At 37.5% G+C, this 16938-nt stretch overlaps 1 protein-coding gene across 4 annotated transcripts; it reads right to left on the bottom strand.

Moving 5' to 3' along the window:
- Window positions 1-1476: 1476 nt before the first annotated feature.
- Window positions 1477-16890, bottom strand: LOC139134521 (very long chain fatty acid elongase 4-like). Of its 4 annotated transcripts, none has more exons than XM_070701387.1 (9): window positions 16718-16890; window positions 14733-14812; window positions 12849-12943; window positions 11470-11657; window positions 10832-10915; window positions 8993-9049; window positions 7863-7977; window positions 6771-6898; window positions 1477-4320 (listed from the first exon to the last, which is right to left on the bottom strand). In XM_070701387.1, exons 3-9 carry the CDS (start codon window positions 12907-12909, stop codon window positions 4069-4071), a joined length of 885 nt encoding a protein of 294 aa, XP_070557488.1. In that variant the 5' UTR covers window positions 12910-12943; window positions 14733-14812; window positions 16718-16890; the 3' UTR covers window positions 1477-4068. The 4 variants fall into 4 exon arrangements, with proteins under 4 accessions (XP_070557488.1, XP_070557498.1, XP_070557481.1 ...); XM_070701397.1 differs by having other exon boundaries at window positions 12849-12937; window positions 16718-16853; XM_070701380.1 differs by lacking the exon at window positions 14733-14812 and having other exon boundaries at window positions 16718-16879.
- Between the last annotated feature and the right edge of the window lie 48 nt (window positions 16891-16938).

Genomic DNA, 16938 nt, shown 5'->3' with positions numbered 1-16938 from the left:
CAGGCGGGTCGCCTCCATGTAAACTGGTCCACCGGTAGCTCGGGCTTAGGAAGGGAAAAAAAATTAATAATAAATAAATAAATAAATAAATAAATAAATAAATAAATTGTGCTGTTCTGATAACATGGTTTTCGAAAACAGGGTAGGTAGGTCGGCAGGGATTTTTTTCTCAAAATATTTTATTTTAAATATGAATTTTTCAGGGGTTCAGGGCGGTCAAACACTGGCCAAAGCATTTCCAGAAAAATGTATCATACATATGAAAGGAAAAAAACCATAAAAGACATTCTCGTTCAAGCAAAAATCAAATGCCAAGTAACGAAAGCGTGATTTTACGAGTTTTTTCTCTTTTTTTTTACTTCCGCGTTTACATAGCTCTTAAAGTTTAGGGTCGGCAGGTAAAAAATAGGGTAGGTAGCGGCTTAGCGGAACAGCACAATTTGTTTTGTTCGGCCTTATCACCGGTCCCGGTGACAGTCGCTGGCTGGCCAAGCTTGGTTCGCATTCATCCCACGCACCACCAAAGCGAGTGGCCAAGCTTGGTTCACGTTCATCCCACCCCACACCAAAGCGACAGCTAGTCCAAGAACATTGCTTTAATTTCCAATTCACCTTTCCACTATAACGCGACAGTTAATGGCTGCAATAATTGTAGCCCTTGGTTGGTGGGGATTAGGCTTCTGTCGTGCGGCTCGCGCCTTGCCCAAACCAGGCCCTAGTTGGGGCAAGGCGCGAGCCGCACGACAGAAGCCCAATCCCCACCAACCAAGGGCTACAATTATTGCAATTACGCGACAGTCTGCCGAAGTTCATTCCTTGAATTTACTCTGTTTTGATATTTACACGCTCAGAGACTTGCAGTGTAGCCCCCATGTGAATATGCAAAACAACAAAAGTAAGAAAACCCAAAGCAGAAGTGCGAACACACAAACTACATTCCTTTGCGTGATTTCAGTTCTAAATTCTTCTTTGAAAGCTGCATTCGGTTATTCGATTTGTTCAGCTATAAATCTGATAACAAATCTGCCCCACTCACCGAGACGGCATCACGTCAAACCAGTACGATTTTGACAAAACTCGACTTTAGAGGGCGCTGTATGGGGAAACTACCCAGAAACGTCGACTTCGACAGTACAGGTACAGAGTCCCTCCACATGGGCTAAGCATGCAAAGGAAATGATGACACTGATCATGTCGATCGTCACTTTCACTATGCTTAGGGACTGGTCAATTTCTTCGACCCGGGGGGGGGGGGTGATTGTTTTTTGCTGATATCAAAAAGTGGCTGACCCCCCCTTTTCGAACTTGAAAAAACAGGGTGACCCCTAACACAACAAAGGTAACACAAAAGGTAGAGAATATATATATATATATATATATATATATATGTATACATGTAACAATTTTCCTATCAGTGTTCAATTTTCAAAATGTTCAGCTGGTTTTATAAAATTGCAAGGATCCACACAGTGAATCTAGATTGAAAGTGAACTTTAATAAACTTTCTGTAATATTTATAAATATCATCCCATGAAAGTTGAATTTAATACAAACATTCATTGAAGAGCTCACGGTCAAAACGAAAATGACAAATATTGGAAATAATGCGATGGTGTTGTGAATTGTACGTTGAAAAATTAAGAATGATAATCTAAACAAATACTTCAGCTGCATAGGTGTAATATCAACTTTGAATAAAATCAACGTAAAAAATATAACAAGGCCAGAGAAAATGAAGATACTGTTCTTCTGGTTTTTTTTAGCAAAGCTGACAGAGGTGGCAAGTGGAAATTTTGTTGAATTTTTTTATGAACCAGGAAAATTTACTTATTACTGATGACTTGGAGTCTAGATTTTACAAACCCTCCACAATAATAGATGCATTACATTTACAGGCAGTGTTGACAGAAGAAATTCTGAGCACTTCAACATGCTAACTGCCTGTTCTCTATGCAAAAGCCTCATTCAAAGTCCGCATGCGTGAAAACTCGACAGACTAAAGGCCGCCACCACCGACAGCACTAAAATAATTGCACAGTGGCCTTGGGAGTATATATTTGCTGCGATTTCAACACAAAAATTTCCAAATTGGTTAAAATTGAAGCAGTAATTCCAAAGAACAAGTATATTATTCTTCCTGACCTTGCATCAAGTGTCAATAAAAATGATTGCCTCACAATTCATTTTCCCTCTCTCTGAACCCTGTCATCCCTAATTCTAAAATGGACTGTCTTGTGAAAACATTTCCAGCAAATCAAAACTTAGTTGAGCCATAGGTAAAGCTCTGGCTTCCTTTCGTCTCTTAAATTTGATTTGTTTATATTTATTCACATTATTTTTGGTAGTACAGTGAAGATCATATAGAAATGTTTAGTACAAAATTTTAAAACTTGCGTTGAAATATGAGTTGACATTTTTTGGAAAAAGTGATAGCAAAATAGCTGGGCATGTGAACAACACCACTCACCGGAACCACTCACCGGTTATGGGAGATTTGTCTGTCACACTTCAAAAGCTTAATCAATTACTAACCTTCTCTGGCGAACACTCGATAAACTCATGAAAATTTATTTCAAATATTTTTCACCATAAACTTGTCGATGTGAGTTTTTAAATTGAAGATGATAACAAAGGCGTCATTGATGACAAATTTATTGCAAAGATGACCTCTACCACTAAGATATTTGCTGTTTTTCACATTTGAAACATTAATTATAAATAATGAATTCTTATTCTTTTTCTCTTAAATAAACTTATTCTCCTGGACAATGACTTTAAATAAGAAATATCCAAACTGCTACTTATCGACTACAGGAAATCTATCAGTACTGAGAAAAAAGTCACACAAAGAAATTAAGGTATATTGCATTGTATTGTACACTCACCACTAGTTTGAGTTGAGTTGAGTTGAGTAATATTGTTAAGGTAGAATGCGCCTCAGGGACAGATATTCAGACTCTCAAACTTTTGCAATTCGTTTTCTGATATACCAATTGTGGGGGGTTCATTTTCAAGCTCTTGGTGTGAGAAAACTTTTCACTCAGTTAACACAGGGATGGCGGCCATTTTAAATATCGGTAAATCTAGGGTTATTTGTTTCTCTAGCACCAAAATTTGCACGGTGACCCCCAATTTTCATTCTTGATTTTGAAGAGAATGATTGAAAGATTCCTTAAGGAATGTTTGAGCAAATGTTTAAGTTTTTCATTTTCGAGGTGCATACTACCTTAAGCAAGTGTTTTAGCTTTCACGTTATTTTGTGTACACAAATTGCCTGTTACCGCAGTCTTGGGGAATTGTGCACGCTCAGACCGATATCAAAACTAATGTGGTGAGTTTCTGTGGCTGTCCTGCAGAAGACTGGACGTGATCGTAATCATGAAAACACTAACATTTTGCTAGGGGGTCTCAAACAGATTTTTAAAACAACCAGGCCCCCTAGGATTACATTAATTTGTAAAATTTGTCAGTTTCATTCCAGTTTGCTTCAGTTTTGCCATTTCCTTATCCGACTTAAAGATTTGAAACTCGAATCGTTTACATCAAGACACACACGACTCTTTTTTAAGAAAATTTACAACAATGTAAAAAAAATTGCGTGCCCACAATTACACTGAACACAACATGGTGAAAAACTGATAAAAAATCATTCTTAGCCTGAATAGATAAAATTGAAATATCTTAAAGTAATGTGAAATCGGTAAAAATTAATTTCCCAATCATCAATGACCAATAAATAAATATATTGAGAAAATGTTTGTATTAGTGAAATGTACTAATGAACCATTCAAAAATTAAAAACACTGAGGTGCTAAATAGAATTATGATTGTTATTTCATTGTTTAAATTGATTTCAGTTTATGAGTTGTTAGGTTTTCAAATAAAGTTTGATCTGAGTCGATTATATGATTCATAAATTTTGGATGTTTAAGATTATTTGTGAAAAAAAAAAAATCATTGATAGGTGTTACATCATTCATGCAGAATATTGGAGATACCATTCTCGGTTGGTATCATCGCACTGTCATTCTTCTTCTTGCACTTTTATCCTCTGATAGTCTCCATCACCTACGAATCCAATCGAGTGTGTTGCCTCTTTCGCAAAACGTATCCGTTAGACACTTCATTCGTCTGGCCGTTCACCTCTTTGCTCGCCGCGGCTTTCGTTCTTGGCTGGCGGTAAGTCTTGTTGAAGAAGTTACCGAAGAGAATGATGTGCGAGACCATGTAGACCGCCAGGGCGTAGAGGACGATTCTGGGGTAGCCGCAGTCGATGTACAACGACAAAATAGTCTGTATCATCACAATCACAAACTGAGCCTGGTGAGAGAAGACGGTCACAAAATATCGGTCAGATCAAATATGAAATGAGAGAAGACGGTCACAAAATATCGGTCAGATCAAATATGAAATGAGAGAAGACAGTCACAAAATATCGGTCAGATCAAATATGAAATGAGAGAAGACAGTCACAAAATATCGGTCAGATCAAATATGAAATGAGAGAAGACAGTCACAAAATATCGGTCAGATCAAATATGAAATGAGAGAAGACAGTCACAAAATATCGGTCAGATCAAATATGAAATGAGAGAAGACAGTCACAAAATATCGGTCAGATCAAATATGAAATGAGAGAAGACAGTCACAAAATATCGGTCAGATCAAATATGAAATGAGAGAAGACAGTCACAAAATATCGGTCAGATCAAATATGAAATGAGAGAAGACAGTCACAAAATATCGGTCAGATCAAATATGAAATGAGAGAAACTCTCACAAAATATCGGTCAGATCAAATATGAAATGAGAGAAGACAGTCACAAAATATCGGTCAGATCAAATATGAAATGAGAGAAGACAGTCACAAAATATCGGTCAGATCAAATATGAAATGAGAGAAGACAGTCACAAAATATCGGTCAGATCAAATATGAAATGAGAGAAGACAGTCACAAAATATCGGTCAGATCAAATATGAAATGAGAGAAGACAGTCACAAAATATCGGTCAGATCAAATATGAAATGAGAGAAGACAGTCACAAAATATCGGTCAGATCAAATATGAAATGAGAGAAGACTCTCACAAAATATCGGTCAGATCAAATATGAAATGAGAGAAGACGGTCACAAAATATTGGTCAGATCAAATATGAAATGAGAGAAGACGGTCACAAAATATCGGTCAGATCAAATATGAAATGAGAGAAGACAGTCACAAAATATCGGTCAGATCAAATATGAAATGAGAGAAAACTCTCACAAAATATTGGTCAGATCAAATATGAAATGAGAGAAGACAGTCACAAAATATCGGTCAGATCAAATATGAAATGAGAGAAGACAGTCACAAAATATCGGTCAGATCAAATATGAAATGAGAGAAGACAGTCACAAAATATTGGTCAGATCAAATATGAAATGAGAGAAGACAGTCACAAAATATCGGTCAGATCAAATATGAAATGAGAGAAGACAGTCACAAAATATCGGTCAGATCAAATATGAAATGAGAGAAGACAGTCACAAAATATCGGTCAGATCAAATATGAAATGAGAGAAAACTCTCACAAAATATCGGTCAGATCAAATATGAAATGAGAGAAGACAGTCACAAAATATCGGTCAGATCAAATATGAAATGAGAGAAGACAGTCACAAAATATCGGTCAGATCAAATATGAATGAGAGAAGACAGTCACAAAATATTGGTCAGATCAAATATGAAATGAGAGAAGACGGTCACAAAATATCGGTCAGATCAAATATGAAAGATATGTCATTGGAAAGAGAACACAATAGCGCTGATCGCAAATGACATAATTTTTCTCTCATTAATACGTATGAATAAATCATGTCTGCATTTTCTACATAAACGACGAAAATAAAACCTGCTAGTGTTACAATGGCTACTAAAAGTCACACTAATTCGTATGAATTTATGGTTTAGACTACAAGCTGCAACAACAGCCGCCCATACAACAACAAAATTTGTCGGATTTTCAGGCAGCGTTGTCTGAAGTCGCGCACGTGCAGCTATATTTAGTAACAAACCTGAAATCACGATCAACGCCATTACAGAATATATTCCACATGAAAGCACCAGTAGCTGTAACTTTTTGATGATTTTTTTCACTATTGTTGATTCTGATGTCAACTTCAATTTCTTGTCCTCTTCACAAAAAGTAATGGTGAGATACAAAGTATTCAGCTTGTCAACTCAGCCCGTATATGTGTAGACTGCATTGTTATTGTCTATAAGTAAATTCTGGGATTCCTGACTAGCCAGATCCATTTTGATCGGGGGCAGACGAATACAACACAGCCGGCCACTTGATTGGAGAATCCACCAGATGACCCCAACCACGTGACGGAAAAAGCCGGTCACGCTTCGGTCAGGTCAACCGGGGCATCTTAATCAAGTCCACCCACTGAAAAAACTACCACCAGTACTAGACAACTACTGGCCTTATTACATTTACTGAACATCACACGGCGGCCATAGGATTCAATGGTAAGTTATTGATGATGCCACTGGCCGCATCGTATCATCTGACTGAAAGTGATTCAGAGCTATTTTCAACCTGACAACTTCGGGATTTCAAAGAGTTGTCCAACAAACATAAGCACCTTAATCCAAGAGGTCAATGTGTCTACACCCTCTGATCACCCCAATTCCCTGTAGACCGGTCCATACACAGCACTGATGACAATGGCTTGGGGCCAAACCATGATGATGAAAGGGGTTAAAAGTCTATTTTAAACTCACCAGTTGAAGTGATGTGATGTATTTTTTCCACCATAGAAACGGCTGCACTCTTGGACCCATCGCTGCGAGCAGGTAGTAACCGTACATGACGGTGTGTACAAAGCAATTTATCATAGCTGAGAAGAATGCTGTAATGAGATATGGAAATAAAAAACAGATGAATAAAGGCATTGAGAACTGTTTCTTGGTTCATTTTCATTTTTCAAGCTGCTTCTGAATCTATAAGTTGACTGTACAGGGAATAGAGGGCAACAGGTTAGAACCTATTCAGAAGGTAATAAAGTTTGACTTCTTATAAAGGGACAAAGTCGGCCATTTTTGATGAATTTTGTTTGATACGAGATACTACTTATATTGTTTGACATGATGAAAGATACTGAATGAATGAGTGACCATGCATATATTCGACCCCGGTTTTAGACATAATAAATGAAACCATTGCGAAAATGAATTAATGGTCATGACCATTAATTTGTTTTTGCGATGGTTACATTCGTCTAAAAGCAGGTCGAATATATGTATGGTCACCCATTCATTCAGTATCTTTCAACATGTCAAACAATATAAGTAGTATTTTGTATCAAACAAAATTCATGAAAAATGGCGGACTTTGTCCCTTTAATGCTGCAATAGGGTTGGACCTCTCTTGAGGGCAATTCTAAGGCTGGGGCCTCTCCAGACTGCAATAGGTAATAGGGCTTCTTTGTAAGGCAATATGGTAGGGCCTCTTTAGAGGGCAATAATGTTGGACCTTATCAGAAGGTGACTATACTTTACGCTGCAAAAGGGTGACGTCCTTTAACAGGGCAATAGGGCTGCAAACGTAAATGTAAACTTTCAAAGGTTTTCCTGGATATTACATCAGAGTATGTTAAATTTCCAAAATATCAGAGTAAAATACAAATAATGAGGCAGTTTGACCATTCATGTAAGGAAGTGGGGCGGGGGGCACTTTTGAAAGGGGGGGGTGGTTATCATCTCTGGGGAAGTTGCAGTTGTCTTGGGAATGGTGATTATATCATTAAAGGGGGGTGCTGGGTAGCTGTCACGTGGGCAAGTGTGAGGTTGATGTACTTGACATTAGAAATTTACCTTGACCTCCAGGGACCCACTTAACTCCAATCCACCAAAGCATTGGCATCGTTGTGTGATGATACACGTGTAAAAATGATATCTGATTGTTCTTTTTCCGTAAAATGAAGATAAACTGTAAAAAAAAGGACAAAAATGACCATTGATAGAAGAGCATTTACAAGATTGTTCAACCTACACAAACATCCGCAATAATTCATTACATCCCAAATTTTAGAGACATAATTCACTATTCCATTAATGCCTCTGAAAACATACGAATTGTGCATACTTTGTAGTAATATTACATTTTCGTTCAAAAACAAATATTTCTACAGCCAGTGGCTTTAACTTTTGAAAATTTTTTTTTGCACATATTTTTGTTTCCATGGTCACCAATACTCTCTTGTTCTACTCCCCAAAGCATGTTGAGATACTCAGTATTCAGCTTGTCAACTCAGCCTGTACATGTGTAAACTGCGTTGTTATTGTTGACATTCTGGTCTGGACTAGAATTAAAATATACACAATAACTGTGCATTTTACATGTATAGACATAGTGTTTTCAAGTGAAGTAGATGTTGTTTCAACCAGCATTTGGAAAAAGGCCGAGAGACTGTGATTTACACATACAGCAAAAACAGTGAAAAAATAATTAAGGTAGTTTGTGCCTCGAAAGTGAAAGACTTAAACTTTTGCTCAAAATTTCCTGAAGGAATCTCTTAACAATTCTCTTTCAAAATCAAGAATAAAAAATCGGGGGTCATCATGCAAATTTTGCACAAGAGAAAAAAATAACCCAAGATTTACCAATATTCAAAATTCAAAATGGCTGCCATCCCTGTGTTAACTCTATGGAGAAAAATAAAAGTTTCTAATTTCAAAAAACTAAGCCAGTGAAAAGTTTTCTTACAACAAGAGCTTTAAAACAACAAGTGGTATATCAGAAAAGAATTGTAAAAGTTTGAGAGTCTGAATATCTGTCCCCGAGGCACGTTCTACCTTAAAAATACATCTACTGGACCTTAGATGCTACAAGAGAACTGAAATTGGAAAAACTGATACATATCTAGTGATACAAAAAACCCCACTGATTTGATGCAGTTACATTCTCTGTTTCAATATAAGAGGAATGGATACATTGTACATACCGTGTCCATAAATTCTATAAGTTTTGAAAAGAAAAACCACCAGCAGGCTTTTGCTAGCTGAAAAAAAGAAATAGAGTAATGCGAATAATTAGAACAAAGATTATGATTGGATTATTGGATGCTATCAGCGCATCTGAACGCTTTCTATGAGTACTACGAATGACAATATGGCAGTTTTATGGGAAATTTGAATGGTCTGGAACAAAACAAACGATATTAAAAGATGCAACATTGAGGGCGCTAAATGCCATTTCCGAATATGATCAACAGTCTGGGGGCTGTTGATCATAATCACTGATGCTCAAGAAATGTAATTTGTGAGTTAAAGGGGAGAGATACAGTATAGACAAGGAACAAGTATTTATGTGCGGTTTAAAGTGTGTGGTCTCAGCTAAATGCATTTATATGTCTCCAATGCAGTAGTATCTCTGTGTTTATCAATAAAAAATGAGACACAAATTACGACAACCTAAAATACAAAACAAAATCTCATTTGAACTCTGACAAAAGAATATAGACTACTTGGAACGTTGAAAAAGTGTAAATGTAAATTTTGATTATCTATATTCATGTGTAGATTTTGTACAAGGTGTCCGTGAATGACAGGCTGGTAATTGTCCATACATGGTAAACAGCACAGTTTTCCTGAAACTAATTCCCATCGAGGATTTTTCTTTTTAGGGGCGGAAGGAGGTTGACACCAAAATAAATGAGGAATTACTTTTCTAGTGCGTCAGCTTTTATGATTGACGATCCCTTACAAGGACAGATACAGTGATCATGGTCCCCCACCTGCAGACAACTAAGCTCTCCAAAGTCACATATTTGAAGGTATTCGGTCACCTGTTTTTCAATAGCCAATCACAGATTTTACGCGGGTGGCCACTTTTTAAAAAGGGCGCCTCCACAACCAGCCATGGCATACTTAGCAGCGCCATCTGCATGTTCTTTGACGTATCAAATATGGAGGACCGACAGCTACAGGTGTTACGGGCTAGTACGCTAAGCCCCTCGCCCTACCATATATGGAATATGCAAATTTACGGTGACCGTGTACCTTTAATGAAACCATCCCTCTCCCTAAAGTGGATAGATATTTGGATTGCGAGCAGACTGTCACATAAATTTCTTTGTAATGGTCTATGCAAAAAAAACCCATTAAAGATAAACAAAGTGTAAAACACCAGTTCTACAATAAATGAGTTATTGAACTTGATCAAAATACTGCAAATCAGAATATGTTTGCTGCGCAATATTTACGCGACTTTTGCGACCACATTTCCCACACCCGAAGCTCTCTTACCAATTTATTAATATTTATGACATCATCCAAGGTGGCAGCTGCTGACTATACTACGTGATATGGCAAAACTTTGGCTCGATGTACATGTAGACTTCGATAGGTAAAGTTTATATCTTTAATAGAAAGACGAATTTGATTTCTCAAATTTGATTTCTCCTACTTTTAACCAGAATCCAATGACTCCTCCTTTACTGAGTGTTTCACACAACTTTCGATTGATTGCACCGTCACTCAATCGTGTCAATGTAAACAATAGATACCGTTTGACACTCTACAAATTCATGTGTGCTTAGCGAGCATAGAAAAGTTGACAAACTTTGACACTTGAAGACGCACAATGACTTAGGTGGCTCCCGTTTGTAGTTTCAACAAATGCGAATATTTTTGCACCGCTAATAGTTTGTCAGAAAGAAAACGCGAAATAACCTGCCGCAAACATATTCCGGTTTACAGTAAGACAGAAAAATGTGTCTGCATCATAAATCTACAGATGAATATACACACTTAGTGGACAACCAAAGTGTTGCGATACGTACCATTACAGCCGAGGGGTCGTCACTGTAATCCATTTTTGCACACGCCCAGCTGAACCCAGGACGGGGCCAAGCTGATCTGAGAAACTGTTGATGTAAAAGTTAAAGTGGTGCCATACAGTCATTTTAAATCCAAAAATTGAAGATGTTTAGACTGATATGTTGAAAAAGTTATGATTTTGAAGAATGCACCTCCTATTGTGATACGCTGAGAGGTTGGGGAGAGGGAACCATATTCATTATAAGTTAAGGGTTTCATATCCGTCCAGCCACTGAGATAAAATTACACTCATGAGTTTTGTGTGAAATCTTATAGATTATACAGTCTGAAAAAAATCATTAAAAGTGACAGACATACAGCATTATTTTACAAGCTGTATGAAAAAAAAATACTATGATATATTTCCTTTGTGACACATAGAGACTGTGATTTAATTGATATTGGGATGCGAAAAGTGATTGTGCTTTTTCAGGATTTAGAAAAACAAACTTTAAACTATATTGCCTCTTTGACTAGTTCAGGAATAGTTGCTACACCTTGTCAACAGTGCTATTGAAAAAAGGCACTATGGTCAAAGAACTTCAGCTCACGCGTGATAGTTTCACAAGGTCATTTCTTGGTAAAAATCGATAAAACTTACCAGTTGAAACATATACGCTGACAGGACAACTAAAAATGCATTGTATAGAATCATAAACTGTCGTAAATCAAACGGTTTTCTTTTTGCCATAAACTTTGGCCCCTGCCACACAATGATAAGGTACGCGACGACGGCGCCATACGTCACCCATGGCGTCTGTATCAAAGGCCAGTCTTTCGATCTCGGGTCTTGAAAAATGAAAATAAAATAAAAGCATTATTTCGAGTAGGCTGAAAATTATGTGAAATGTTTCAAAATATGAAATTCATGTGAGTCTACTAGTGAAAATAGCTAAGATCAAAACCTGCGTCATAGTAATTGAGGAAAACAATGTCCATAATCAAGTACAGCGATATTTAGGAAATATCTTAGAGAATTTAACTTTTCAACCTGGGCATAACATATTCTCATCATCAACGGTGCCCAGTGGATACTTTAGTATGTTCACCCCCAAAATACCCTGTAAACAGCTCCGCAGTGTATGGTGATCTAAAATATGCAACAATTCTTGTACTTTAAGGGGAGAGGGTCGTTTGAACTGAGCTCCAAGGCTGTATGGGACCCACACTGTAAACACACCTGTATCCAAGCTTGGTGATTAATGAACGTGAAAACATGTTTTGCCATGATATGGGCGATCATAAAATCTAATGTTGCAGCTATGGTGGTGTGATACGTCTACATATGGTGCATGAAATATATTGTTTGTAAACAAGAAAGTTGCGCAGGCGCAGTTCTGACAACCCCTTCCCTTTCACTCATGTTGAACACATTCATAAATTCTCCTCATCAGCATCAATGAAAAAGTCAAGGTGCATCAAACTAGCCTATCAGTATAATGTTTTTGTAGTACCGTAACAGGAAGCAGTTAGCATTAATGGATTGTATAGTTTGTGCAAAAGGTTTAAATGTTACTCTTCAACAATGAATTAATTCCACTCAAACATAAACTAAACAAACACTGTAAAAAAGAGGAAGTGGTCGCAGTAGGTGTGAAAATTGGCTTTTTTTTCATCTATTTCAGTAAAACAGAATGAAAATGGGTTTGATTAGGAAATGATATGAAAAAATGAATAAAGAGGAACTTCTGTAAAGAGACGTCAACAACGACCTCAAAATAGAACGAACAATATTGCTCAAAAAGTTCACAAATGTTTTTTAATACATCATTTGAACAGAAGTCATGTAACAGACTTAAAAAATATTATACATTATCAAAAAAAACTATATCACCAAATATGAAGCAGATGACATTTAGAAATGATACCGCAAAACGGTGAAAAAGAATAATTATTTCACATTGTTGATTGACTCTTTCTTCATTTTTTAATTATTGCAACTACAGAAAGATGTTAGAGAACTTTAAAAACACCTCCTACCTGTGCCGTTTTCACACCAATCGATGAAATTTCTTAGTTTCTGTTCCAGAGTCGACATCATGTTCTAGATGAGTGTTCGCTCTTGACACCTGCAACTTAGGTATGAGACACGGGCCGTGTTAATTATCACAAACAAAAAGAACAAAGAGACATGCCGTGGAATGTCTACAATACCGTGACCTTTGATCCCATAACCTCATCTGACCTTTACTTCGTTATCTAACCTGACCTGATGTCTGATTTATGGCTTTGTCTTGCCAATATTTCATCTCAAGCAACCAATGATTTTGAAGTCCATTCTGAACAAAGTGGGGAAAAGTCCTATGTAAGATTTGCATCAGCTTTTGTAAATAAAATTCTTGAATATGAAAAGCTCAAAGTTTCGGCTGTAGATTTCCTTATTTGCATACGTAATCCCTGCACTGTTTCGTCAGAGAACAGACAATGACTCACAAAGGCCTTCATTATAAACATGAAAAAAAGAAAAATGAAGAAAACAATTATACACATTCTGTGCATTTGTATTACAAATCATATTTAAGTTTGTTATCAGTATCATAGCAACAATAATTTTGATGTGACTTCCTTTTAAAAACAAAAAACACTATATCAGTGTTGACCTGGATTGTCGACAGTCACTTGTGCTGTTGTGTGGCCTTTGTACGTCAGTACAGCTCAAACATTTCTCCTTGTGACTTTGGCACTCACCCTCGAGCCTATGGCTTTTGGTCGTTAGGAAAAGCATATTACATGGCACTCGCTGCTTTGGTATTTTTTGGCAAAGAAGGCATGGGGTCCTGTCGACAGTATAGGGCTGACCAATTGCTAAGATAAACTAAAAATTAAAGAACTTTTGTTTTAGAAGCAACAACTGTCCTCCATAGGTATCGTCATGTACTGTCTTACAAGTCTTATGTGTGATTCTTGACAGCTCACATACGGAGAATTATTTGGGGTGATTTCTGAAACAGGACGTCAGAGCAGACACAGCAAAGAAGCAGTCTCCCCCTTAACTGTCTACAATCAGAGCGCTCAGTGAGGAGGGAGGTAGTGGTGGGGAGGGGAGGGGCGTGAATCTCTCAAAGTACCCCTAATGACCTAGCACTAGTTTCACAGATATTAGACAATGTGGTTTTGATACTGACATGTACCACTACTTGATAATCACCATTTAATGATAAGCCATCTGGTGTTAACTGTTTTATCACCCATACAGGCAGCTTTAATCTTCGATGCAAACACACTATGTAATGAATAAGCTCTGGTATAAGTTTGTTTAGCACTTGAAACTATTGCAATTATAGAGATTCTTTTTTCTTCACTGTTGTCAATTGATCAACCTTTGGTATAAACCAATTACCATTATTACTCAAAAAATGTGGTTGAAATTTCTGGGTGAGTCATGACATATGATAAACATGACCTGAGTTTGTAGTGTAGTTAACTGTTATGTCAGTCTTTTAAGGTAGAATGCACCTCGGGGACAGATCTTCGGACTCTCAAACTTTTACAATTCTTTTCTGATCTACCACTTGTGGGGGCTCATTTTAAAGCTCTTGGTGTAAGAAAACTTTTTACTGGCTTAGTTTCTTTGAATTCAAATATTGTATTTTTCTCCATAGAGTTAACACAGGGACGGTGGCCATTTTGAATTTTAAATATCAGTAAATCTTGGGTTATTTGTTTCTCTAGAAGCAAAATTTGCACGTGACCCCCGATTTTTATTCTTGATTTTGAATGAGAAAGGTTGAAATATTCCATAGGGAAAGTTTGAGCAAAATTTTAAGTCTTTCACTTTTGAGGCACATACTACCTTAATACCTCTGTTATGGCAACAGCAAATTTCAACAATGATTTTGTGAGGAGATACATAAACATACTTACCCTATCACTAGCTTTAATATGTTGTATAATTTGTTTCTAGATTATTCAAAGATTGCCTGCATGCCAGTATTAAACAATCCCTGAAGACAGGACAAAAACAATGCCATGCATATAGTGTGTATTGTGTCTGTCTACCACTGAGTCAATTGCTCATAGAATTTTTAGAAGTGATAGACAAGGCGGTTGATTTGACAGCCATGGAGTTATTTAGGAAGGCTCATATGGTTTTATTCAGAGTTACATAGCCAAGCTTGCCTTTGTTAATTACATTCATTTAGCAGACAGTGTTACATAAATTTGCTACATTTAGACACAAAGTAGCAAAATTCATATTAATCTGTGATTCAGTATTCAGGTAGGTATTCATTGGCAAATCAGTGCTGAAATTTACTGTGTTCCTTTTCCCATCAGGAAAGAATTATAAATGCTGGATTCGAATGAGGAAGCAAAACCAGTAAAAGTTTGATATTTCTGTTTCTCCTTTTTACTGTGTAGTTCAGAGCGTAGAAAAAATGTAGGGGATAGCACTCGATAATATTTACCCACTGGTGAAATCGGGTAGGGAAAATTTCTGCTGATGAAAATGTGATAATTGAATGATGGCATTGATAAACTCTGCAACTTGAAACTCTTTATTGAACAAAAAATCTTCCACAGTTTTTGTGGATGCTGTTGTGCGAGCCACAGGTGCCTGGAGTTGCCAGTGTAGTATACCGGTACATAGAGAGAAGGGCCCCTTCTCTGTATGTATTCTACACAGGCAACTCCAGGCACCTGTGGTGCGAGGAACTTTAGAGTTCCAACAAAACTAAAACCATGATGATCGCAGAGATAGATACAAGAATTGAAAAAAAAGTTCATTCCCTCATGAATTATGTTTCTGAATGGCTAGCTTTGCTTTAATATATCGCTTTACTGTAGCTTCGCTTGGGTCGCAGAAGTCAGAACAAAGCAAAGCCACAAAAGTGGGATAAAGAAACCGGCCTTTCAAATAACGGTAGGACTGAGTACAAAAGTTGTCTTCACACAAAAGGCTTGTACCTTTACGCGACATGTTGCGACACTGTCGCACTTTGTCCTGAGAGGACCGAGCAAATACTGAATAAAACATTAGCGTCGTTGGCAAGGTGACAATATTTGGCGGGGGAATTTGATTTGTTCAAAATATGCTGAAGTTGAAATGATTTGAAGACAGACCATAGACATTAGCAGGGCCAGGCCTACCTATCTGTACAGAAATTTGTTATAGGTCGACCCCGGGAGGTCGACCTAATATTTTGTCGTGTACATTCAATACACCTATTAGTACTTGAAACTTCGTGAATAAAAGCCACGCAGGCGCAACAGTAAAAGTAATTTCAAGAACTCGGTCAGTGTCGTCACAGGCGACCTCTCGGTGCCGCATTTGTCAGCTATAACTGATATCGCTGACAGTCGCAGTCGGCAACACCAGGGCTACGCTAGAATTCCATGCTTCTTTATAAATTAGTTCATATGCTCTTTTGACCCACACGCAGCAATAAGCAAACAAAAGCCATTGGTAACGCGAAAGCCGTCCCAGGTAAACAAAAAAACCCGGCCCACACAGAACTGACAGAGTTTAATTGACCTTGTAGTATGGGTTTAACCTTAACAAGGTCAGTACATTTTCCCAATAAAAATTGGGAAAAGTGACTGGTATGATTAAAAATTTGGGGCACTACATTAGCACCACTGGGCAGAATTGCGCCTTCCGTGGTTCACTTGCAATTACACTAACGTTGAATTTTTGAGGACTGAATGTGTCATAATTACAGAAAAGCCCTCGTTTCACCACATTATAAACGCAGCTGTCTGTGCGCAAATGGTGTTGATGAAACGAGTGCGCCGGTACACTTTCGATATTCAATAATGTAGGCCTTTACTGATACACGCTTCCTGTCGCGCTATCCAAACGCGCGACGTGAAGAACACAACTTACTGAAAAATCCAGGCAGTCTACATACCTTCAACCGTCAACTGAACCGATGTACTACCAATTTCAGCTTTTACGACCGCGGGATTATAAACAGCGGCGATGTTTTCCACACGGGCATCCCGAATATGTATGATGCCCCGGCGTTGAGGATAAGCTGGCAGTACAAGTGCAACGCTCTTTGAATGGAGGAACTCTCTAGGTGTGGGAAATATCTACCCATGATTTATTATCCCGCTTTTGTATGGCTGT

The sequence above is a fragment of the Ptychodera flava genome, chromosome 1, assembly GCF_041260155.1.
Source record: "Ptychodera flava strain L36383 chromosome 1, AS_Pfla_20210202, whole genome shotgun sequence".
NCBI classification, from domain to species: domain Eukaryota; kingdom Metazoa; phylum Hemichordata; class Enteropneusta; family Ptychoderidae; genus Ptychodera; species Ptychodera flava.
The sequence above is the reverse complement of the archived record's forward strand: the minus strand, read 5'-3'. Positions and strand labels throughout refer to the sequence as shown.

Bases quoted from the DNA above. Each gene is read 5' to 3' on its own strand.
- LOC139134521 (XM_070701387.1), bottom strand. From the start codon at position 12,909: ATGATGTCGACTCTGGAACAGAAACTAAGAAATTTCATCGATTGGTGT. The intron at 11,658-12,848 runs GTAGGAGGTGTT...TCATTTTTCAAG, and splicing joins TTGGTGTGAAAACGGCACAG to ACCCGAGATCGAAAGACTGG. The intron at 7,978-8,992 runs GTATGTACAATG...TTTTTTTTACAG, and splicing joins TTATAGAATTTATGGACACG to TTTATCTTCATTTTACGGAA.